Genomic DNA, 23065 nt, shown 5'->3' on the forward strand with positions numbered 1-23065 from the left:
CACAACACTAAATACTGCAACAACCTTCTATTAACAGTCACACAAGGATTTTGCACACAAGATGACATATCTCATTTATTATTCATGTCTCATAAATGAAGAAGCAATAAAGCTAAAACTTGAAGTTAATAAATAATATGAATGTATACATACATCTCATTTTGGTTACTGTCCAGACACATAACCATTAAGAAGAAATGACAGGATCTTTGCACAGATCAGACTGTTCATGGCTGGTGTGTTACCAGTGTGCCAGCATGGAAACATGTTTTGTGCTGATTATAAGACTGCATGTTCAACACTTGTCTTTTTTCCCCTTTCATGTCACGGTTAATGAAGCTCACTGTGTTTAAGTTGGAAAATGTGTGTGAACTGTTGACATACAGTCTGCGTACAGTCAGCCAGGTTAACAGCAGGTAAATAAAAAAAGCGTGTGTGCGTCTCAGCAGCTGACAGATCTGCAAATACAATGCTTAGACCGTCAGGTTAGCAATGACGGCCCGGGTGAACTCGTCGCTTGTGGCATAGCCCCCCAGGTCTCCAGTGCGCACCTGTTGCAAACATGAGGACAGTTTGTTACTATATGCACAGCTGCAGCGACACATGTCCACATACAGTATCACTGCCTGCATGTTAGAGAGCCTTTAAAGACTGCACTCACAGAAATAAATGGCGTCATCAGTGAGACATGTAGTTTAGAAAGCATTTCCTTAGCTATGTTCTCATCTTTAGTTTCTCTTTTTAATGTTACTTGAAGTTGAGAATTAAAATCTACCAGTCAAATTAATTTAAAGCCAGATAGTTCTGAATGTTACCAACATAACAGAGCAAATTGCCACTGTCCAACATGCCTCTAGTCTTATCTCATGAATTAGTATTCAACCATAGTAGAATCATTTAAAGTCCAACAGTGCTGATTAAGAGAACACAGAATGTTATTTTATTCAATATTACATCACATTTGTGACAACCTTTAGTACGCAAGCATGAAATCTCCATAAAAGGAACAAAGGAACAAAACAGAAAAAGGTCATGACACTGTTACACCGATGGTTGTTACAGACTCCAGGAAATTTGAAAAAGATCAAAACAATAATATAACTACTAACACACTAGTTTATCTTTATCATTTGTGGTCAACATCTGACTACATGTGCAGCCTCTTAAACTGCAGCACAACGATGCTTTAAACGAGACAGAGCAGTGTTTGAATTCTTTACAGCATCGGTGGCACGAACAGCACCATCTCACACAAAGCTTGTTCCTACCAGTCCTTGGAAATGATGTTTAAATATAAAAATGTTTTTATACAGTTCATTTGTTGACCAAAAGCTAAACATATAATCTGTGATACACCAATTCATAATTCAACCTATTGTAGATGCTGTGCACTGCTCCACTCACGGTGAGTACAGGACTAGCTTTATGGACACTGTGGCCATCATTTAAGAGAGTTTCTTTGGTTACTAAACTGTAGAGTTATGATCAAAATTCTCATTTTGTTGTGACACTTCAAAGTTGTTTCATAGTTGAAGCAATGCCTGAAAGTACTTATTTTTGGTTTTCTTGATTTTTGTTTTGGCAGAAATGTTAAAATATTAACGGCGCTATTAATATCAGAGTAAGAAACGTGAATTTTGCATTAGCATGGGTTTGCCTTTGCCATGCAGTAACTCACAACAACGATTTCAGGCTTTTTCTGCACCTAACAGCACTGCAATGGCAGGACAGAGCTTTATTAAGTGCAGGTCAGAAAGGTTGTGCTGAGCCATGATGTAGCAGTGTTATCATACTGTATACTGAGTTTCAGTCAAAGTCAGTCTTTAGGTGTTTCAGTTATAAGTGATGAGACTATCAGAAAATGAGAACGAAAACGGTGAAGTGTGATGTAAAAGCAGAGCAGCTGATATAAGCTGTGAACAAAGGCAGTCTGGCTGCTTTACAGACAGTTTCTAACAATGTGTGAGAGCAGAGAGGTAGCCTGTATGGCCAACACAGCTGTAACACTTTTAAGCAACAAGCAGAACGACATTAAATAGAGACAGAGAAAATGATGATGGGCAGGAACTATGAGAAAAGATGTCAGGATGACAGAGCTGTGTGATATAAATCCTCAAGGGGAAGCCTCAGGAGCTGCACATTTTTTAGTAATGAACAGCACCATTGGTATGAACCATTCACACTAGGATGCAACTGATGGTGTTGCTGTCATTTGGCAGCGAGAGTCTTAACATGCATCCAGTTCATGTTAAGAACAATGTCCAGATTTAAAGAAATGTCAGTGAGGAGTGTGATGACACATCTTAGTAAACAGGTCGGTGACGCAGGTTTTCCACAACAGCACGCACAAAGTCGCCAGTGGTAGAGTACCCGCCAAGGTCTCGTGTCCGTACCTGGGACGTGCACACAGACACATACAGACACACACACACAGGATAATGGGGTTCAAGGAGAGGAGGGAATTAAAGGAAAGGGGAGAGGGAGAGGAAGGGCACTTCAGACAACGTGCAGGCAAATTCTGCTTTCAACTGACAGTCATTCCCTGAAAATGAAAACTTCTCACATTCACACGGTTGCGTCCGACACAATGCAACCCAAGCTAAGAGAACAGCTTGGACCAAAAAAAAGCCTGTTCTGAAGCTGCTGTTGTTGAAATCCATCATTTTTAAAGCTGAACTGACGGTGCATTTTATCTGAGGGACTAAGGCTGACCGACTGCATGCCAGTGTTTGTGTCAGTGTATGTTAGTGTCAGCGTGGAGCAGGTGCAAAAGGCAGTTAGTCCAAGCCAGTTCAAAAAGAAAAAAGATTGGTTGTCTTGGAAACAAATGCATATAGCTTGCACATTTGCAAGGACAAGGTTGAACGAGGAACATAAATGCAAGAGCTGCAAGAGTAAGAGAAGTAATCAAAGGCTCTCTAACATACTGACGTATAGTTTGCAGGTTGTTAGATGAAGGCATTTGTGAGTCAACAGCTGTTATCCTACACTTGACATGTTGGTGTCATCACTAGTATTTGACTGATTTATGTGAAAAAGCTCTTCAGCTGGTCAGGGTTCAGTCAATTTGAATGTTTCTTCAGTACCTGCAGCATTTTGACACTATATACAGAATATGAAACTACTGTTTAAGACTCACAAAACTGAAGAGCAGCATTTAGAAACACAAGCTGACACAAGTAGGGTATATAAGTCCTGTTGGCTTCACATCTCTGAAGCAGAACCACCCTCTTTGTTTTGCTCTGCTTGTGTAATCTGAAAAAAAATCCCTCTCTGTGTTAATGCTGTTAGTGTTGTCTGACACGTTCAGGTCGTGGCAGGCGTCTCCACATGCGCAGCCTGAATGCACCAGCGGGCATACAGTCGGTAGAGATATCACACAAACACTTACCTTGCCCTGTTTGATGACCCTCTTGACAGCATCTGACACCATTTGGGAGTGATATTCAAGGCTGCAACACAATACCGTGACAGTTAAGAGGTGGCCAGAACTGTCTTGTACACATGTCAGCATGCACAAACAGGCACTTCAGGCTGTTTTCTCAGACTGGGGGGGGGGTCAGCAGAGTAGGTGACTCACTTGAGGTGCCTGAGCATGTTAGCAGCACTGAGCAGCATGGCTGTGGGGTTGGCAATGTTCCTTCCTACAGCCTGGGCAAATGGGTGGCGTGCACCCTGAAAGAGAAGACAGACAGCGGATTAAGCATCAGTCCTGTAAGGGTTGAGCAATCAATAGTAATGCTATGTCAATACTGCAGTGCACCATTAGCATTTTATACAATCTCATGTAAACAGAGGAATCAGAATAAAAGCAGTGAACAACTGGCTGGACAAACAGATGTAAAACAAGCGAGACAGTGGAAAAGGTCAGTGGACACTCACAGTCTCAAACACAGCATACTCTGCACTGTAGCTTTCCCCAGGAACAACTCCTGCTCCTCCAACCAGCCCTGCGGCCAGGTTATCGATGATGTTACCATAGAGGTTGGGCATGACCAGCACGTCAAACTGGTATGGGTTCTGGACCAGCTGCAGCCACGTAACAGAAATAACACATGAAATGAATAAGGGAAACTAAAACCTTATTAAAAAATAATATGTTAATGAAGCAGCAGAGTGAACTGAGAGGCCGTTAATACCTGCATGCAGCAGTTATCAATGATTATGTTCTCATATTTGATTTTAGGGTACAGCTGCGCCACCTCTGCACAGCTCTGCAGAAACAGGCCATCACCTAATTTCCTGAAATTAGAAAAGTGATGCTGTGGCTGTAATGCAAATCATGACCCAAATTATCACCATTTTAAGAATGAATAGAAGAATATGATTCCAACATATACGATAAAAAAGGAACGGGGGAGCTTGTCTAGTTCCTTACATGATGTTGGCCTTGTGAACAGCGGTGACCTTGTTCCGCCCCTTCTTGGTGGCGTAGTCGAAGGCGAACTTTGCGATGCGCCGTGACTTCTCTCTGGTGATGATCTTCAAACATTCGATCACACCTGTCACACTCTACAGAGCAAGAAGAAGGTACATACGCTTCAATAGAGCCATCTTATTTAAGTGTTGATTAATCCACATTGCAAGATAATGAAGACTTATTACACCCCATCTACAGTTAGTCGCCCATCTGACGGAATAGATTCACTTTAACTTTAATGAATAAAGCCATCGACACCGTAGCTGCTGGTATTCACACATGCTTTAAGTATATTACTGCAAAGTGTCTTTTTTGAGTCCACTAGGTGGCGGAGGAGTCTGGAGGAAAGCTAAACAATTAGAAACAGTGAACGCTTAATCCCCCTGGTGAGTGAAAAGTAGTTCAAAAGCAATCCCTAATTAAAGACACACCAACACATGCAAACACATTGTGCCATTTCAGCACCTCTGTCAGTGATTCATCTTTGTTTTGATACCCTCTTTAATGCAGGCCAAATCCTTGCGTGTTCAAGGGAAACCTCCCTCATCAAAGAAAACACCCATTCCCTTTTCATGTGGTTTTAAAACCACTGCTCATCCTCTATGACTGCAGCGAGGAGGAGTGTTGTTTACCTCATGCTCCAGGGAGCTGTACTCGCCCTCCGTCTGTTCCCGGATGATGACCAGGTCCAGGTTGTTGTGGCGAGTGCTGTAGCCCGGCAGGCTGTTCACATGAACCACATTAGCAAACAGGTCCAGTTTACGCCTGAGGAATGGATGGGAAGGAAGAGTTATTAAAAAACAAAAAAACAACATAAAATACACACTTTAAAACACATAACTTGCTCCCTGGTTTTACCTCAGTCTCATCTCATATGAAGCCAGCTCCCCTTTGAACTCCATGGGTGTGTGAATCTTTCCTGGATAACGAAGAACGTCACAAACATGTTGACTATTCTCTTTCAAACTTCAAATACTTTATTGCAGCTTTTCAATTAACATGAGAGGACACATAACAAGGAGTGATGCTACCTTTCATGGCCACTTTGTTGTTCTTCATGGAGGTTAACACTTGCTCCAGTTTCTCCTCGCTGGCCATGTTCTGCACCTCGCTCAGGTGAAACTCCTCAAATTCTACTGGGACATCTCCTGCCTGGAAACAAGACCACAAGAAGTCAACTTTTAGATAAGCTGTTTTAAAGAAATTAAAATATATAAAGGCTTAATATTTAAAGTGGGACAAAAATTAAATATCAAACTGGAAAACAGTACGCCATGGTAACAGAAAATCCCTTCAGTACGGTTTGTGGAAATAAAATTGTGTGTATTTTCTTCTTCTCATAGCTATTGCGGCCATTATGTTTTCTTAGAAAAGCAGTGATAACTCCATCTTCATCATTGGAAAACATACCTTGAACACTTCCTTGACAGCAGTCATCAGTTCAGGTCCCACTCCATCCCCTGGCACCATGGTGACCTTGAAGGTAGCATCAGCACGGGCCGGTGGGGCTTCTGGGCTGCAGAGACCAGCAGACACGCTCAGTGGTCGAGAAGCCAGCTGCTGCCATCGGGGGCTGCTCAGGCCCTGAGGATGGGAAAGAAGATGCAGTTGTGACCCCATAGTTTACATATGTCTTCGAGACATGGGTGGATTTTCCGACCTTTCTGTTCAATTTTAGAGGCCTGTAGATGCAAGAATATCCAGGATTCACAAGAAAATATTAGCAACTAGAGAAAATTCAGAGAAAAACTCACATAATTTTGTGTAGAGCTTAAAAGATGATTCAGTCAATCAATTAATTAATAGACAGAAAAGTATTTGTTAACTATTTTGATAGCCATTTATTGTTTGAGTCAATTTTGATTTTTGGGGGGGTTTCAGACTGCCGGTCAGACAGATTACAGCATTTGGAGACATTAAATTTGGCTCTGTCAAATTGTGATGGGCATTTTCTAACACTTTATAAACAAAACATCTTAAAAGGAAGAGAAAAAAGTTGGCAAACTAATTGATAATGAGAATAACTAAGTTGCAGCCCTACTTTTTTGTAGCAGGAATGTTTTTTCCTCTTTTTCATTCTTTTAATCATTTTGTGACCCCTCAGATTTGTCTTGAGAGACATAAAAGAGAAACCGCTGTACTAGGCCACTGTGGGCGATGTTACAAATCAATGAGCGTTATTATATATGAAATGTTGCATTATGGCAATACTGGATGTTTATGTGACTTTTTGCATCAATGTCTTATATTTAATAGCCAAAAACGTTCCTGTCTGGTTATTTTATGCATAAAGTATTTGCCTATTGACTTTCTAGAAAATGCTCTAATCACAATATGTATTGATATTATATTACATTACTGGGATCGTTTGATAGAGGATTTCATCCATACTGCCCACTGCTTGTCACAGTGGTTCCCATTGGATTAGGTCATACTGAGGTGGGCAGAGAGGAGACTTTTTATTTCATTTTTCAAGAGGATCCTGTATGATCGTCAGCCACCTGCGGCCAAAATGGGAGCTACAGGGCATACATTAATAAAACCGATTCACTACAACTGTCATCTGTCAAAACTGCAACCAAGAGATAACGCCTGAGGTTTTAACGCATAATAACTAAAAGATAATCTCAGAAACAGCATATCTCTCGCCTCCCAGTGACATCCAAGGATCCGGCAAGTGAGTAAACTGGATTTGATCGACGGCTAACACGTCATGAACAAGTCATCAAAGCAGAGGCAAAACGTTATTATCTGAAGTGACGAGGCACACAGACTTATCTGCCCTGGCCTTGTAAAAACAGTTAGCTGTGTGTGTGTGTGTGTGTGTGTGTGTGTGTGTGTGTGTGTGTGTGTGTGTTGAGGAAGCGACTGAGGGTACCCGGAGGTTACCATGTCAGGGTTAACTGAGGCAGCTAGCTGCTTTTAACGGTAGCTCACTACCTCATATACACAAGACACAGTCCTTCACTATATGGCCATTGACTAGCTTGACACGTATCTACTTACGACTGAGATTTTCTGTTTCTTGTTGACCAGCTGCCAAGAGAAGACGGAGCTACCAAATCACTGTATCTGTCACTTTTTAAGTGAAGGCGACGGAGGCTATTCAAACGAGGTGTTAACGATGGAGGCTCATGGTTAGCAGCAAGACACAGATGTCAAAGCCAGTGCGCCTGACTCTTTCTTTAACAGTTCCTTATAACGTAGAGTTTGGTTTAACAGATAAGACAACTTCAACCACAATGACTGGTTTCCTATAAAATAAGCTTATAAACATCATCTGTGCACTCACCTTGACCAATGTTACTAAGCTTCCTCTCAAGGCGGCCGCCATCGTCACGGGCATGCATCAACTGTACTCTTCTTCTGTGGTGCAGCAGTGGTAGAGAGCGATCTATGGGACAGTAGAAGAAGAAGTGTTTGGCAACAGTGCCCCCAAATTGACAGATCGGTTATTGTGTGGCAGAGTAGTGTCTTGCTCCAGGACACGTCGGTAGGCTGCCAGCATGAGGGCTTGAACATGAGTCCTCATTTTACAGCCATATCACATAGCCAGTCTGAAACATGCAGCCTAGGAATAAAACCTAGACAAGAGAGGTGTTGGGGAATGCCAATTTTCCTTGCGGGTAATAAACAAAAAGCAAAGTCTGAAGCCACAATATGCAAATCTGACCATTATGACCTTCCTCGGGCTGTTGTCATGGCTACGTGTACGTTACACCTGAGGAATAAAAAATGCTATCAATAGTTAATACACAGACATTACACCTTCAAGCTTCCATTCATTCATTGTGATAGGCTTTACTGCTCCCATTACTTAGAAGAGAAACACACACACACACACACACTAAATCTAAATTAAATCATATCTGACAAAATGTTTAGATCCACAGCTAGAGGTTGAATAGTGTATTTCCACTGTCTCAGAAAACAAAACAACTCAAGCAGGAATGTTGTCCTTGCACACAAGCAGGAAACAGTTGTCTGTGGGTGTAAGATGACTCTCTTGAAAGGTTTTTATAGATATGATGAGCTATAATGAGGCTGAAAAACAGTTTTAACAAGGATGGCAAATTGAATCTGTACACGGAATGGCATGAAAAAGAACAGAAAAGCCAGACAATATCATGCAGTACAATAACGCTGCAATAAATACAATCTTTGTTAACCTTATACCGTTCACTACACTTTGAACAACTCAGAGGGGGCCCTGGAATATGCTGAGGATTACAGTTATTTATTGTGTCCAAGCTGTTGTTGACCTGAGCTCAGGGGCCCCCAAAATGTCTACTGGTGCCCCTGTGTCCATCTTTATGTGAACAGCTGAGGATGCACATTCTCACACTGACTTCTGAATCTTTCTCAGTATGTTGCCAATTGCATAATGTTAGTTTTCAAATTCTGTATTGTTGTAATATTATATTTGCTGCTGCCATTGCTCACCCTCTGAAATGGGTACATCCTAAATAGGTCAGGGGATTCCCAATCCTATTCCAGGCAAGTGACGCTCTCTGTGACACACAGGATGATTTAGGATTTTAAAATCAGCATCATGAAACTGCTGATCAGTGGGCTACCCTCTGACATTTGTTAAATAGCCTTCGTTTACCTTGTTGGGCATTTAATTTGGTTATCCATGCCAGCATAATTTTCCCTAGGGGCCAAAGCAGCACGTTTAAGATTTTTTGGAAATTTTGCCCTTAGTCAGGAACCTCAGGTAGTCCAACCTCTGTGCACAAATGCCTCCTGCTTGGTCTGTTCCTGTCATACATTATCATTACATTCAAGCCATAGAGCTAAGCATCATCTTTTCTGAAACATAAATCCCTTACAATCTTTTCAATACCCTGAGGGTCATTTGATAGCACTTATGGCATATTTGCTTGGAAAACAGCTTTTGCATGTGATGTGTTGCAAACTTGTAATGGTTCTGCATATATCTGTGATATAAGGCTGCAAGTAAATGTTATTTTCTTGATTAACTGATTAGTTGTTTGGTCTATAAAATGTCAGAAAATGGTGAAGAATGCAGATCGGCCTTTCCCAGAGCCCAAGATGACGTCCTCAAATGTTTTGTTTTATTCACAACCCAAACCCAGTTTACTGTCATAGAGGAATACAGAAACCCCAAAATAACCACATTTGCAAAGCTGGAAGCAGAGAAAAAGAAACATTCAAAGCAATTAATTGATCAAAGTTGACAACTAATTGCTCAATCGATTAATCGTTGCCGCTCTACTGTTGAATACGAAACTTGGACTGGTCTAGTTGGTTTCTACTTGAACAAGTTAAGTACTACTCAAAAATAGTTTGATAATTGTAATATTCAATCAGTAAGTAAGTAGTAAATTGTACGATTATGAGGACCATATTGTTTTACCTAGCCTCTTTGAGTTGAACAGACTCAAAAGCATACCTCTTAGCCTGGACCTGTAATTTAAATCAGCAATATTTTTATGTAACTGCAGATGTATTTGTTAGCCCACTCATAAGACCTTCAACACACTTCATCCTGGTGCTGCTTAGCCACAAGGTAGCTGCAGCAAAAACGACAGACACAATAATACAATAATCCAGGCAAGACAGGGCCGACACGGGTGTTTACATTGTTTTAACTTAGCCAGTATGCAGGGTAAGGCGCACCATAGCCAGCCTTCTCCAGCCTATATTAACCTCCACCCCGGGTTGTATCTATCTACATTAATTATACCTTTTTAATATATTTTTTAGGACTAGGATATATTTGTAATTAGGGAAAGGAAATATTATTTCATCACGAGGGTCAGAAAATCTTTCTTTCTCTGTTTTTTCCAGGGGCATCTTCTTTGTATGAAAACGATATAGCTCTGTGACTTGACAGTAAAAACTGCATATCAGAAGCACACACTGGAGTTAATCGTTAACCTAGTTAATTAGAGGTGGTCTAATTGCCTTGGAGCCTAGAAGACAGTGGTCAGGGATTATCCATCCCTCAGAGAGCAGTGCATGGCTAGTGGCTGTCGGCCGCAGCGTAGTATCTGAGTTTACTATATATGGGCAAAGCCAGGCAGAGCGAGAGCTGCACTCGCTTCCGTGTTTGTGTGATCAGGGAGTGCACAGCCGGGGGACCTTCACCGTCTCCACTGTTTCATTCATTTGGAAGAGTAACGCCAAGCAAGTGACAAGTAGGGAAAATGCCGCACGAACTGAGTAAGTCTATGTATTATTAATGGCAACGACCGAGAAAAAAATGCAATTGAAAACTCTCAATTTGGGCGACATTATTCAGCAAATCGGGCTAGCCAGCCAGGTAGCCCGCTGCTAGCTAGCCTCGCCCATAGCTGCATGATTTTGACACTTCATCCCGCGAACGAAAGGCGAAATCCTGGTTTTTGCAATGATTCAGTCAGCTTTAATAGAAACATGTGTCTGGCAAGTGCGGCCTGCTGTTAAGATGCTCTGGCTGGAAATGCAGCTCACCACACACGGTTCATTTAAGTTAGCTTTAGCCGGTGGAGCTAACGTCAGTCAGAGGAAATAGTTGTGCTCACATCGCATTGTTATGACATGTCCAGACAGAAGCTATTGGCTGACAGTCTGGAACTTTTAGTGGGGAAATGGCTCAAAGAAACTGCTGAACAAGCGTCAAGCAAAGCGTTTTGACTGCGATATTAATGTCGAGGTGGTGGAGATGAGAGCTAATTTTGTCGATAAGAAACTGATTTTAATAACCATTGCGAAAGCCCAGTAAATGCACCAACCTCGTTACAGCTGTCTCATTAGCGGAATGTTTTCAATTACTGCTCCCTTTCTTTAAGTTACACAGACAAGATTTTATTGATTTATTTGGGGGGGAAGGGTTATTTGTCTTTCATGAAATGCTATGAAGCTAAACAGATTCATAAAATAAAGCCAAACCAGCCATTCAGCTGCTAGTAACAAACTTGGAAACCTTCTAAAGATGCTAAACATATCCGTTTTTAGGAAGTGCGTTTTTCTTTTCTTTTTTTAAATTATTTATTTAACAGCTGTATAATCTTTCATGATACTGCCTTTGTCTTATTAATATTGATCTATTTGCAAAGCAACACCTAAATCTCCTCCTGCCATCTTCGTTTCTTTTGGAGAAAAATGAACTTGTTATGGGCACTGCTATGCACTGATTTGTTCTGAACACTGACTTGAAGTAAATGGAAAGATCAGTGAGGTCTGAGGCCATGTTCAGCACATCCGCATTAGTCCTCACTAATAAAGAAGTGGGTGATGCTGACTAACTCTGCATACTCGTTTCCTGTAGTTCAATGTAGATTCATTGACGTTGTTATTAACCTGCCTGCCATCTTTCTTGTCCTGTCTGCTCTTTTAGAACATGTCTTCGCCAGTCTCCCACAGATGGAGAGGGGAGTTGCGAAAGTGATTGGCGGCGACCCCAAAGGCAACAACTTCCTGTATACCAATGGGAAGTGTGTCATCATCAGGAACATTGAAGTAATTCTCCATCTTTTTAAGAACCATAATTAACGAGTGCTGCTTGCTTGTTTATTTATTTACACCAATCTGGGTCTTGTTTTGGCCATTACTCGTTTTAGTCACGATGATGTCTTTCTCACTAATTCTAGTGAACTGCTTTGATTGTACTGAATTTGGTGAGTGAAATTCTGCGTTCAGTGTGGTCATTCATTTTGGCATTTAACAGCCTATGCTGCTTATTGAGACTTGAGAGATTGGTGCCATGTGCAGCAACTGAACATACTGTCATGTGAAACGACATCATGGCAAAACAGTAGATCTTAGGAAGCACATGTATTCATTATGACTCGTCATGCTAAACCTAAATGGAAAAGGTTCTTTTACTACATTGCCAACAGCTATCTAAAGTTTGGCTGCAGAGATGGTTGTAATGGGTGCATACAAAGAATGGTTTAGCATGGCAGAATTTTGCTTTTCCTTACATTTAACTAATTCTAGTTCAATAATTGTGGAAGTTGTAGCGTCTCCACTACTGACAGCTGCTTTACTGTTAGCTGATGAGGACGTAATGTTGTACCTGCAGCCACGTGTGTCACCTGCACTGCATTTAGAAGCCCCCCCCCCCATGTTACTACATAATATGTGGCACAGTTGCATGGTCAAATGGCCTCTGTTGCACCTGTGACCACACCTATGGGTGATGTCAGAGTGTGCTGAACAATGAGAACAACAGCAAGGCGAAGTCCTTAAACACTGGAGGTCAGCAAAAAGAAGCGTTCAGCCGGTATTCAGTTACTCTTTAACTAGGAAGCAGTTGTGCAAAATGTAATGAACATTTTTAAGTGTCAAATATAATGAATGAAATGTCATCATAACCAATGGGAACAATTTTCCAAAGCCTGAAAATAAGGTCAAGGTTAAAGAATAAAGAATAGATTTCCTTTGACATGGTCTTAATTTATAAGGGTTTAATGTGTCGTCCATCAGACTTGCTGATGTCTCATGTCCTGTCTTTGACAGAACCCGGCTATAGCAGACATTTACACCGAACATGCCCATCAAGTGACTGTTGCCAAATATTCTCCCAGTGGATTCTACATTGCATCTGGAGGTAAATGATCCATCTATGAACACATGACAGCAAGTATGTGCATATAGTAACCACAGCAATGTTGATCTTCTAATACAATAACTGTTTGAAAATCCTTTTAGATGCATCAGGAAAGATCCGAATCTGGGACACCACCCAGAAGGAGCACCTGCTCAAGTACGAGTACACCCCTATTTCAGGCAAGGTCAAGGACATTGCCTGGACGGAGGATAGCAAGAGGCTTGCTGTTGTAGGGGATGGACGAGAGAAGTGAGTATGAGGGGTTTTCATGCATCATTAAGCCTCATGACCAACATGACTCAGCGTTTCCAGGTATCACACCGATTAAAAAGGTAGATGTAATAATTTCATAAAGTTTGTGAAAGTGTTTTTATCAAACAAAATATTCTGCTTCAATCCATATTTGTTGGTGTTCAGCTTTTCAAAAAAGTTTTTCGTCCTGCCTACTGCACACAAAGCATGAAGCGGTGGTCTAGCATCTAACAATCTAACAGCACCATGAATTACATTTTTATAACCACAGAGAAAAAATCTATTTCAGCTCTAACACTATTACAGTACTTCTCAAAAAAAGGACCATATTCTGTATTTGTTTTTGCTTGGTGCACAGTACTCATCAACACATCTTCACTTTCATGCCAGCAACAACTGTAGAAAGTCGTTAAAGAAATCACCATGGAAGCATTTTGAGATTGCTGATGATGAGCCCACAAAAGGGCAGAGCCAGTTATGTGAAAGTTTAATGCTGATAAAACTGGTGATTTTATTTCAATAGAGAATTTTGGTGCAGAGTTTGTTTTTAATATTTTTAATTTTTAGGCATTCAAAGCTGCACTCAAACCTCAATAGAAGCTTCAAATGAAAAAAAGATGGCATTCAGTACAGCCCTAAATTATTATTGATTGTCTTGCTTGATATCATGGGTTTGTATAAGATATGAACTGAGTGTTGTACAGTTTGTGAATGTTGTTTACTGTACATCCAAATAAAAGAAGGCATTTTTTTTGGCATTTTTATTCCTCTCTCAAACATCACAATGGTATACGTGCTCATCTCTTGTAGGTTTGGGGCGGTGTTCCTGTGGGACACTGGCTCCTCGGTGGGGGAAGTTTCCGGCCACGCCAAATTAATCAACAGTGTGGACATAAAGCAGAAACGCCCTTATCGGCTGGTCACTGGCAGTGATGACACCTGTGGGTCCTTCTTTGAGGGGCCTCCCTTCAAGTTCAAGTTCACAATACGTGTGAGTTGCAGAGATTAACATTTGCTTTTTTTTTTTTTTTTTACCTGTGGGCATTAACACAACTTTTGGAAAAGGGTATTTGTGTTTAAACACAGAGTCCTGTCAAACCAACCAAAGACTAAATGTCATCTTCAACTTTCATTCTTGGTAGCAATAAAATGATGGCCTTCATCAGATGTACACATAGTAGTTGAATAAGAAATGTTTCTCTAACTTTGACCCGACAGTCTTATTTTTAATGCCCGATGGTCAATTCTGTCACACCCTGGTGGTTTTTGACAGTGTAGCCTTGTTTGTCAGTTTCCACATTACATAACCCACTTCCCCCATAAATTCTTGGAGAATGTGTGAGCCACATTCCTAAAAGCAGGCCTTCCCTCTGGAAACATGTAATGTTTCTTTGAGCACTAAACCTTCAAATGTTGTTGTCTACTCAAAACTCATTGTGGTCTGTTTTTAGTCAGTCTACTTTTGGTTTTAAGTGTACAAATGTAGATTACATCCTGTAACGCTGACCTAGGCTGGGTTGCTTTGAAAATATGCCATACAGTGTATGTGTAGACCCCAAGGCTCTTCCAGCTAAAGGCCAAATGTTTAGCATTTTTGTTTATCTATAATGATTCTTTTGATAAATCACAGCTTCTGTTTGCTTTGAGAAGAGCATCATTAGTTCGTTGTGCAGGTTTTGAACATCAAGCAGCACATGCACTCCTCTTGAGGGTTTGTCTTGCTGTCCTGATCTTATTCTGCTCATGATCTCACTGATTCACTCACAGCTCCTGAAATGGCGAGTAGAGGAGGCTGTACAGTATGTCCTGCAGTTAAGATTTCAGAGAGCTCTGCCGCATGTAATTAGTTTTCTTCAGGAACAACATGGATGCTGGTCTCGATTGGTGCTGTTCTTGCAGTGCACTTTCTGTAAAATGATCATTTTTTGCGGTTGAATTTTTGTGTTATCAAACATAGGCCTTGGTCAGCCCTGATGGTCTAAATTAAGGAAGGACTGTGAATTTGTGTTTGTCATGCGAATGCCCAGGAATGATAAATATATTTATATGTTCCGTTTTCCTTTTCTATGTCATGTTATATTAACTATAAGAACAGACTGAAATCTTGTGCAAAAAAAGAAATAAAACTAATATGGCCCTTATATTGCATGCACAGTGTTTCTTTATGGATAATTCTCCACTATTTTTCTTCCCCTCTGTCTCCTCGGTAACCGCTAAAGGACCACAGCCAGTTTGTCAACTGTGTTCGCTTCTCTCCAGATGGAAGTCGGTTTGCCACAGCTGGTGCTGATGGCCAGGTGAGTGTTGGATTACCAGGCATGGTCATGTGATCCTATGAAATTTTTATAGCAAGAAAATTGAAGTAACTATCACTCTGATATTTACTGAAATGAAACAAAGTGGCAGGTTTATATATAAAGTTCACAGGAACTGTAGTTGTTTACAAACAAATGTCCGTCATCTTCTTAATGAGTATAATTTCCCCAGATTTTAATCTTTGATGGAGCATGTGGTGAGCGTGTTTGCTCATTGGGTGGAGAGAAGGCCCACAAAGGAGGAATCTATGCTGTAAGTAGTTTTTTTTTTAAATTGCTATTATTTCTTTTTTTATATTAAGAAATTGACACTGAGTTCAGTGTATATTTTGTCTGTTTTGCTCACTGCAGTGTTTAACCTATTTTTTTCATCTTCTGGCCCAATAACTTGATGAGCTGAGTGGGTTTTATTTTTAGGAGCACTAGCTGTAATCAGAGTTGGCATGCAGTCTGCAGACTGTGCACACAGAAGATGCCTTTTGCCTATTCAAATTAGGGATTTTGTGCCTCCTTCTGTCCTCAAATTACTGATATGATTTTCAGATTGTTTTTTTTTTTTTGTTTTCCACATAGTTTAGGTGTTTCTGTTGTTGAGTGAACATTTATAGAGCACTTGAACAATCCTTACATATAAAACTTTGGTTACATGCATAATAATATCAGAACTCTTTCTTTAATCCCCCCCTGGTTTAAATCCTCCAGGTGTGCTGGAGCCCTGACAGCTCCCAACTGATCTCTGCCTCAGGGGACAAGACCGTGAAACTCTGGGACGTCGGTGCAGGTACGGCTGTCACCACCTTCAACATGGGCACCGATGTGACAGACCAGCAGCTGGGCTGCCTGTGGCAGAAAGACCACCTCCTCAGCATCTCCTTGTCAGGATACATCAACTATCTGGACAAGAACAACCCTGACCGGCCCATACGTATCATCAAGGTCAGACTCTCAAGAATTTGAGGATGCTATTCCTGGATGCTATCAATGGAGTCCCATGAAAGTGATAACACTTTGTGTTAAATTTGATTTTTGTTCATATTTCTTTAAATGGGGAAAAATGGCTGTAAACGTTTGAGTTGCTGGAAGCATGTTAATATTGAAGATGAATATCCAGTATTTGCATACATGTACTGACTGCAGATTAGACAGATGTTTGTAACTATATACTCAAATGTGCATATACTTAATATAACTTGGTGTCCACAACACAAATAAGAGTCGAGCTGTTTGAAAGATCAGTAAGCGTGTCAATATATGGCAGTTATTACCTCTTTAAAAATGTGGATACACATTCTAAAATCTCTAGGATTTCACATAGTCACACACAAGCTAAAACAACATGTTAGGAGTGCTACCTTTTTGTATGAAGCTCTTAACTCTTTGAGCTATTTTTAAAGGATTTTTTAAATAACTGTGGCCTATGAGTTGGGGGAATAAGGCAATCTTTTACTCAAGCAGAGACTCGAAGCTTCTGACTGGCTGTCAGAAATGGAGAGAGCGTGGGTGGGTGGTGTGAAATTACATTAGTATTCCTCTTTAAGCTCCAGTCCCTCAAAATGTCAGCATGTGGTTGGCTGACCAAGCTCAGGACTATGTAGACTGCATATCAGGTTATTAGTCATGTCGCTTTTACTGGAATTGATACTTCCAAATATTTCAAGTGAGATGTCCATCATGGGCGGGGGTTGATATTCTGCATGAACTGTTCTTATGTGCCTTTCTAAGTATTCCTGAAACATGCACTTGTTCAACTTACAGGGTCACAGCAAATCCATCCAGTGTCTGAATGTTCACAAAAGTGACGGGCGACCATACATCTACTCGGGGAGCCACGATGGACACATCAATATCCTTTCACTGATCGAGAGGTGCCAATAATGATTAAGATCTTTGTGCCCTTTATACTGTATGTGGATGACTTTTGATCATTTAGACCTGCTCTGGCAGATGTAGCACAAAGCGAAAATAGTTTTTAATCTCCTAAATACAGTATGTTGACATTATATTACATATTACACATTTAAAACAATAACAGCTAACTACAGATATTTGCCTGCTGGAAAATTGTCAGGAGTTTGTATGTAGTTTTTAGTAGTTCAGGACTTTATCCTAGCAGTGACTTTCTAAATATGACAAAACTGTCAGTAGTAAGCATCTCTTAAAAGGGCAATAGGGTTGATGGAGTAATGAAATCAACATTTATTATTACATTTTAAATAATTCTCGTATTTCCCAGGTAATGGGTCGATGCCTCTGTGGTGCAGTCTGTAGCACTCTGCAGCTGTGACGCCTTCGTTGGTTTATAGAGAGATGCTCCTGCAGCCTTGGAGTCAATCTTTGGAAGCCTTAAAGTGTGCAGCTAGTCTATGTCACTGCCACCATGTTTGTGTATTCATTTCATAGTATTCGCTCCATCGTCACTTTCCTGCTTATCCATTTCTACGCTTCATGTTTTCCTTAATGATTGCCTCACATTACTGGGATGCAGAAACTGGGGAGAATGATTGCTTCTCTGGAAAGGGCCACAGCAACCAGGTGAGCAAGGTGGTGACCAACAAAGACGACGAGCTGGTGACGTGCAGCATGGACGATACAGTGCGCTTCACCAACATCAACAAGAAGGAGTACAGGTGTGGGTCGTTACTAAGACTGTCAAAAGTGACCAAATATTACGTTTGATTATTCGTTCTAAAAAAATATTGCACCTCACAAATGACGGAAAATAACGTCCTCTACCGTATTGTTGAATTATGTGCTCTTTTCATCTTGACCTACATTTTATTTTCAATCAATGAAAGTGTCGTTATGTGCAAGGTTTCCAATTGGTACGGATCCACGTGTCCTGGAAGATTAGATTAGATGTCCCGGACAAATGGCAGACAGTCTCATCATCTGATTATGGACCATATTTCCCCATGTTTTTGTGTCCAAGTGACTAATGGAGACAACAATTTTTGAAGTTTTTCCAGTATTAAGTGAGAGTACTGCATCCCACCAAGCATTTCCTCACCTTCATTGTACGTCCATAAAAAGTGTTGTTGTCACTGACTCGCTCACTGTTATTCTGAGAGTCACTATGAAAAGGATGCCTACAGAACCAGAAACAGCCGCTGTATCTCTCTGGCGAAAGCCACCAGACTCCATTTACAGAAACAGTTGACAGAAACCAATCTTGAATTAAGCTTTACTGTGAGAGTTGGTAATTGGCGGATGTGCTAATGCTTAATGAATGGAGAAATGTAGAAAATCATTAGTAGCGTTCCTTGACTTTTATACCTCTGCAGGAAGGAGGCAAATAAAAGGAGGCAATAAGTTTACAGGTTGTCCAACTGTACGTACGGCCGTCCCATTTTGTGAGCACAATATCTCAGGAACACCGTGAGTCAGTCCTCTGTACTCATCTGTAAAAACAGTCTCTAAGGGAAGAAAGCAGGTTTCTCACTGGAAGTTATTCACTGGACTCATGCATGTTAATATAATGATTAAAAATACACTTAATACCTTTTGTTAAATTCCAAGTCTTCACTGTATATATTGTATAAGTCTGGACAGACATGGAAGTAAATGCAGCTTGACTGGTTGGTGGAGGCGTACAGCCGCGAGGCAGTAATTCCAGTGTTACTTGACATCTGTCACAACATTTACTCAGAGCTGGTTTGCAGCGTTGGTTCTGAATTGTTATTTTTAGGAGAGCGTGAAGCAGTCAGTTGATTAACTTTTTTTTTTTTTCTGTATGCGTAGATTTTGTATTGATGCTGTTCAGTGGGATTATAGTATGTCTCACATCGATACAAGTCAATACAAGAACATTATATTTTAGCCTCTGAAGTCGTAGATGTCATATCATGGTTGTGCAAGACCACTTGTAGTTACATGTCACTGAGGTTACGAATAACCTCAACTGCTGCGTTTCAGTGCCTCTGATGTGGTAAAGATGGATTTCCAGCCAAAAAGTGTGTCAGTAGCAGATGGAGGGCTGTCACTGGCTGTGTGCATTGGGCAGGTAATCTCTTTTGTATTATCCTTAGTTCAGTGTTTCCCCCGTTAATAACATTTGCACCATTTCCAAGGTTCTACATCATCTACTTGATATTTTAATTTTCTGGTATCTGCAAATGTTGTGTCTCAGTTTGATGGCATCATTCATCATCTCTCGCTGTTTCTAGGTTGTGTTGCTGAAGGATAAGAAGAAGGTCTTCACATTGGACAACCTCGCCTATGAACCAGAGGTTGGAGTTATCCATACTGGCGGCAGCACTGCTGCAGTGGGGGCAACAGTAAGTGGGCATCTAAAAACACAGATTACCTCAAAAAAATGCTTCTGAGTTCAGGGGAAACATCACATCTGTGTGTCTTGTGTCTTGGTGATATTTGATTTTGAAATTCATTCTCTCCTCTGTTTTCCTTTCAGGATGGGAAAATCCATCTGTACTCCATTCAGGGCAACACTCTGAAGGACGAGGGTCGAACTGTCGAGGTCAATGGGTCGATCACAGACATGGCTTACTCCAATGATGGAGCCTATCTGGCTGTCCTAGATGACAAGAAAGTTGCCACAGCCTTTTCTGTGGCTGACAACTACTCGGTAAACATTTGTCTGTCCTGTACTTTCTTTTTGGGGATTACTCCATATCCAGTGCCTATTAATAGTTGAAAAGTATGTATAATAGTAGTATGAATTAGAGTCTCTGTCTCTTTTTATAATTCTCACTGTTTTTTTTTTTTTTCCCCCCACCAGATCAAAAATGAGTTTTATGGACACCATGCCAAACCAGTGACCTTGGCCTGGTCACCTGATAATGAGCACTTTGCAACTGGTGGGATGGACATGATGGTGTTTGTCTGGACAGTTGGTGATGCAGATAAGAGGATTAAGCTCCCAGGTAGGTCGTACAGATGCACACGTGCTTTCACTCATGTTTGCCTTGCACGCAGATGTACACTGATGTACTTGGAGAATGTTCTGTACCAGCAATTTAAGTCCACTTTTAACTCCATTATACCTTTAGAGATTTAGAGATTTTGGTCCTGGTTGATTTGGCGACACCTGTGGTTACTGAGCATCTGGTCTGTCAGATGAGTGTTTTTGTTTACAGTGCAGCCAAACAAACTTGTTTTAAAAATGAATTCATTCATGAATAATACAGCAATGTGATTTCATGCTGGGCAAGTGGTTTTCTACATCACGACAGCACAATAAAGCTGGTTACCCCGCCGAGGAGCTGAAGGCATCATCTGCAGCACCTCAGCTACCTGCTCACTGTGGCTGCTCCTTCTTGCTCCATTATTCTGTGCAATATTTCTGTTACTTTCTATAACCAATCCATTGACAAAAAATACCCCAAAATGGTGGAAGTCATAGCTCAATATATATTGATTGTTGTGTGAACGTGGCTGCCCTGTCTTTTAGAGAAACACTTCTCTCCTCTGTTTTGAGACACTTCTGTAACGAGGTTATTTCATGCTTTGACGTCCGCAGACACTCACCGGTTGCACCATGTTAGCGGCCTGGCCTGGGTAGATGAGCATACTCTAGTCACCGCCTCCCATGACGCCTCCATCAAGCAGTGGACTATTACATACTGAGCTGCAAGCAGACAAACCTCCACATCTCCAGGGACAAGGACTACTGTAGACTTCAATCTTTCTTCTTCTTTTTTTAACTGTATTTTCACTGTCTAACGGTGTTCTATGCTGTCTGTAAACATCTGAACTGTAAATGGTTATGGCTGGGAAAAGCTCCCATAAAAAATGATCCAAGATATGTCTCTTTGATGCGAATAACCTCAACTCACACAGAGATAAAATGTCAAAGTATAAAATGTAACCATGAGTGCTTTTACATCTCTTTGAGCGTTATGGACCCAGAAGAATATTTGTAAGCTCAACATTCCATATGTAATAGCTTTCACTCAGTTTGAATGAAATCCTCCTTGTTTGTGGTTGGGCTCAATAGATCCTCACTTCACGGATGAACCAAAAGCAAGTTGTTTTTTTTTTAAATCAAGGTCACATTTGAAAGAAATGAAACCTTTTGGTTACATTCCTGAAATGAGAAGTGACTGGTCTTACCTGAAGTTGGTTGTATTTTTTTTTTTTCCTCAAGGATGTAAGAGGTTGTGTTTGCTTGCTTTTTGCTTTGTCATAGGTTTCATACTTTTTGTGATTCACACCTCTTCCTGTTGGTCTGGGGAGCAATAATAGGAACTGAAAGAACAAAGTATGTGTACAATCAAGATGCTGTCTGTTCAGGTGAAGGTCCTGTGTTGTTGCTGTGTTTTTGTTTGGGCCCACTATGCTTGTCTCACTTCTTTTTTTTCTCATGTCTTTATGCATCCACTTCCAAGATGGAAGTGATTCATTAATGATAACAATAATAATAATAAAAAACACTTTTTATGCATTTTCCCTTTCATGCAGGTTTTTACTCTGTGCACGTTGTCCAGTGAGAATGTTTATCACCATCTTGTGGCATTCATTAAAAAAATTAAATGCTTTAAGGGTCTGGCGCTGCACTACTCCCCCTGATTTTTTTTAATGCTTTTAAGAAACATTTCTGATGAGTTGCCGACAGTGATGTACTCTCACATTCTCAAGGGGGACCAAATAATGAACTATTATTTCTAATCTTGGTCAGATTAATGTTTAATCCACTGAAAACACAATATCACACACACAAAATACACATGCTGTGTGTATTTTGCCACCTAAAATATCTCAATGCAATTCAGTTTTGTGTCGTTTTGCTAACAAGTGTTCCCTTTCGTCTAACAGGTGTACTATATTCATTGCATATTCGAATCTGAATCAAATCCTCCTTCATGCACCTAAATAACACTTTGATAACACTGTGATTTTGATGGTTTATATCAGGCATGCCCAAACTATTCCATAAAACTGCAGGTTTTCAACCAAGGAGGAGCAGACCAGGCCGATCAATCAACATCAAGGGATCACTTAGTTATCAGCTGAAGACTGAGATCAGCTGATTAAATGAGTCCAGCCATGGTATGCTCTTGAAAACCTGCGGCCACAGGGCCCTTAATGGAATCAGTTGGACATACCTAGTTTATATGAATAGTAACAAAGGCAACCGGGCATACTATACTAATTCTAACTGTACTGTAGCTGTTGATCTTTAAGAGGGATGTGTTGCTTATTATCTTGCTTATTCCATAAAGAAAAGAATATATTATATGGTTGTGCTGTCTCCAGGGCTCTGGAAGCTTTCTCTCTGGGAAGGTGTTGCAATATAAAATTGGTGTGACCATGTCGTAAAATCTTGACATTTATTTTATTTTCTCGCTTTCTACACAGAGTGGAGTAGAAAATGTTGTGTCTCCACCTCACTTTGTGGGTGGACTTGTCCCATCTGGTTTCCTCAAGGCGGCCGCGGTTTGTTTGCGTCTGTCACTCTCAGTGATCAATGAGGTGTGGTCAGACATGAAACAGGCTGGAAACATTCAGCCGGAGAGAGCAGTGCAAACTTGTTTTTTTAGATAGAAGGAAATGATCTGCTTT

At 40.7% G+C, this 23065-nt stretch overlaps 2 protein-coding genes across 3 annotated transcripts; one reads left to right on the plus strand and one right to left on the minus strand.

The window, feature by feature from the left end:
- Nucleotides 1-62: 62 nt before the first annotated feature.
- Nucleotides 63-7810, minus strand: idh3b (isocitrate dehydrogenase (NAD(+)) 3 non-catalytic subunit beta). Of its 2 annotated transcripts, none has more exons than XM_041955326.1 (11): nucleotides 7713-7810; nucleotides 5831-6004; nucleotides 5452-5572; nucleotides 5279-5339; nucleotides 5053-5185; nucleotides 4379-4512; nucleotides 4140-4242; nucleotides 3883-4029; nucleotides 3581-3675; nucleotides 3392-3452; nucleotides 63-551 (listed from the first exon to the last, which is right to left on the minus strand). In XM_041955326.1, exons 1-11 carry the CDS (start codon nucleotides 7764-7766, stop codon nucleotides 474-476), a joined length of 1161 nt encoding a protein of 386 aa, XP_041811260.1. In that variant the 5' UTR covers nucleotides 7767-7810; the 3' UTR covers nucleotides 63-473. The 2 variants fall into 2 exon arrangements, with proteins under 2 accessions (XP_041811260.1, XP_041811251.1); XM_041955317.1 differs by lacking the exon at nucleotides 63-551 and adding an exon at nucleotides 561-2393.
- Nucleotides 7811-10480: 2670 nt separating this feature from the next.
- Nucleotides 10481-21947, plus strand: wdr1 (WD repeat domain 1). The gene is made up of 15 exons (XM_041955234.1): nucleotides 10481-10609; nucleotides 11766-11887; nucleotides 12890-12980; nucleotides 13082-13229; nucleotides 14043-14223; nucleotides 15452-15529; nucleotides 15720-15800; nucleotides 16250-16483; nucleotides 17303-17390; nucleotides 18018-18174; nucleotides 19460-19547; nucleotides 19711-19821; nucleotides 19956-20129; nucleotides 20283-20427; nucleotides 21024-21947. The coding sequence occupies exons 1-15, from the start codon at nucleotides 10594-10596 to the stop codon at nucleotides 21128-21130; spliced, it is 1821 nt and encodes a 606-aa protein (XP_041811168.1). The 5' UTR covers nucleotides 10481-10593; the 3' UTR covers nucleotides 21131-21947.
- Nucleotides 21948-23065: the final 1118 nt, after the last annotated feature.

Source organism: Chelmon rostratus, chromosome 2 (assembly GCF_017976325.1).
Source record: "Chelmon rostratus isolate fCheRos1 chromosome 2, fCheRos1.pri, whole genome shotgun sequence".
Classification (NCBI taxonomy): Eukaryota; Metazoa; Chordata; class Actinopteri; order Chaetodontiformes; family Chaetodontidae; genus Chelmon; species Chelmon rostratus.

Excerpts from the sequence above, each read along its gene's own strand:
- idh3b (XM_041955317.1), bottom strand. The coding sequence starts at position 7,766 with ATGCCCGTGACGATGGCGGCCGCCTTGAGAGGAAGCTTAGTAACATTG. Across the intron at positions 5,573-5,830 it reads CTGTCAAGGAAGTGTTCAAG|GCAGGAGATGTCCCAGTAGA; the intron begins GTATGTTTTCCA and ends TCTTGTTTCCAG. Across the intron at positions 5,186-5,278 it reads TCATATGAGATGAGACTGAG|GCGTAAACTGGACCTGTTTG; the intron begins GTAAAACCAGGG and ends TCCATTCCTCAG.
- wdr1 (XM_041955234.1), top strand. Across the intron at positions 17,391-18,017 it reads GAGCCACGATGGACACATCA|ATTACTGGGATGCAGAAACT; the intron begins ATATCCTTTCAC and ends TGATTGCCTCAC. Across the intron at positions 19,548-19,710 it reads TGGCTGTGTGCATTGGGCAG|GTTGTGTTGCTGAAGGATAA; the intron begins GTAATCTCTTTT and ends CGCTGTTTCTAG.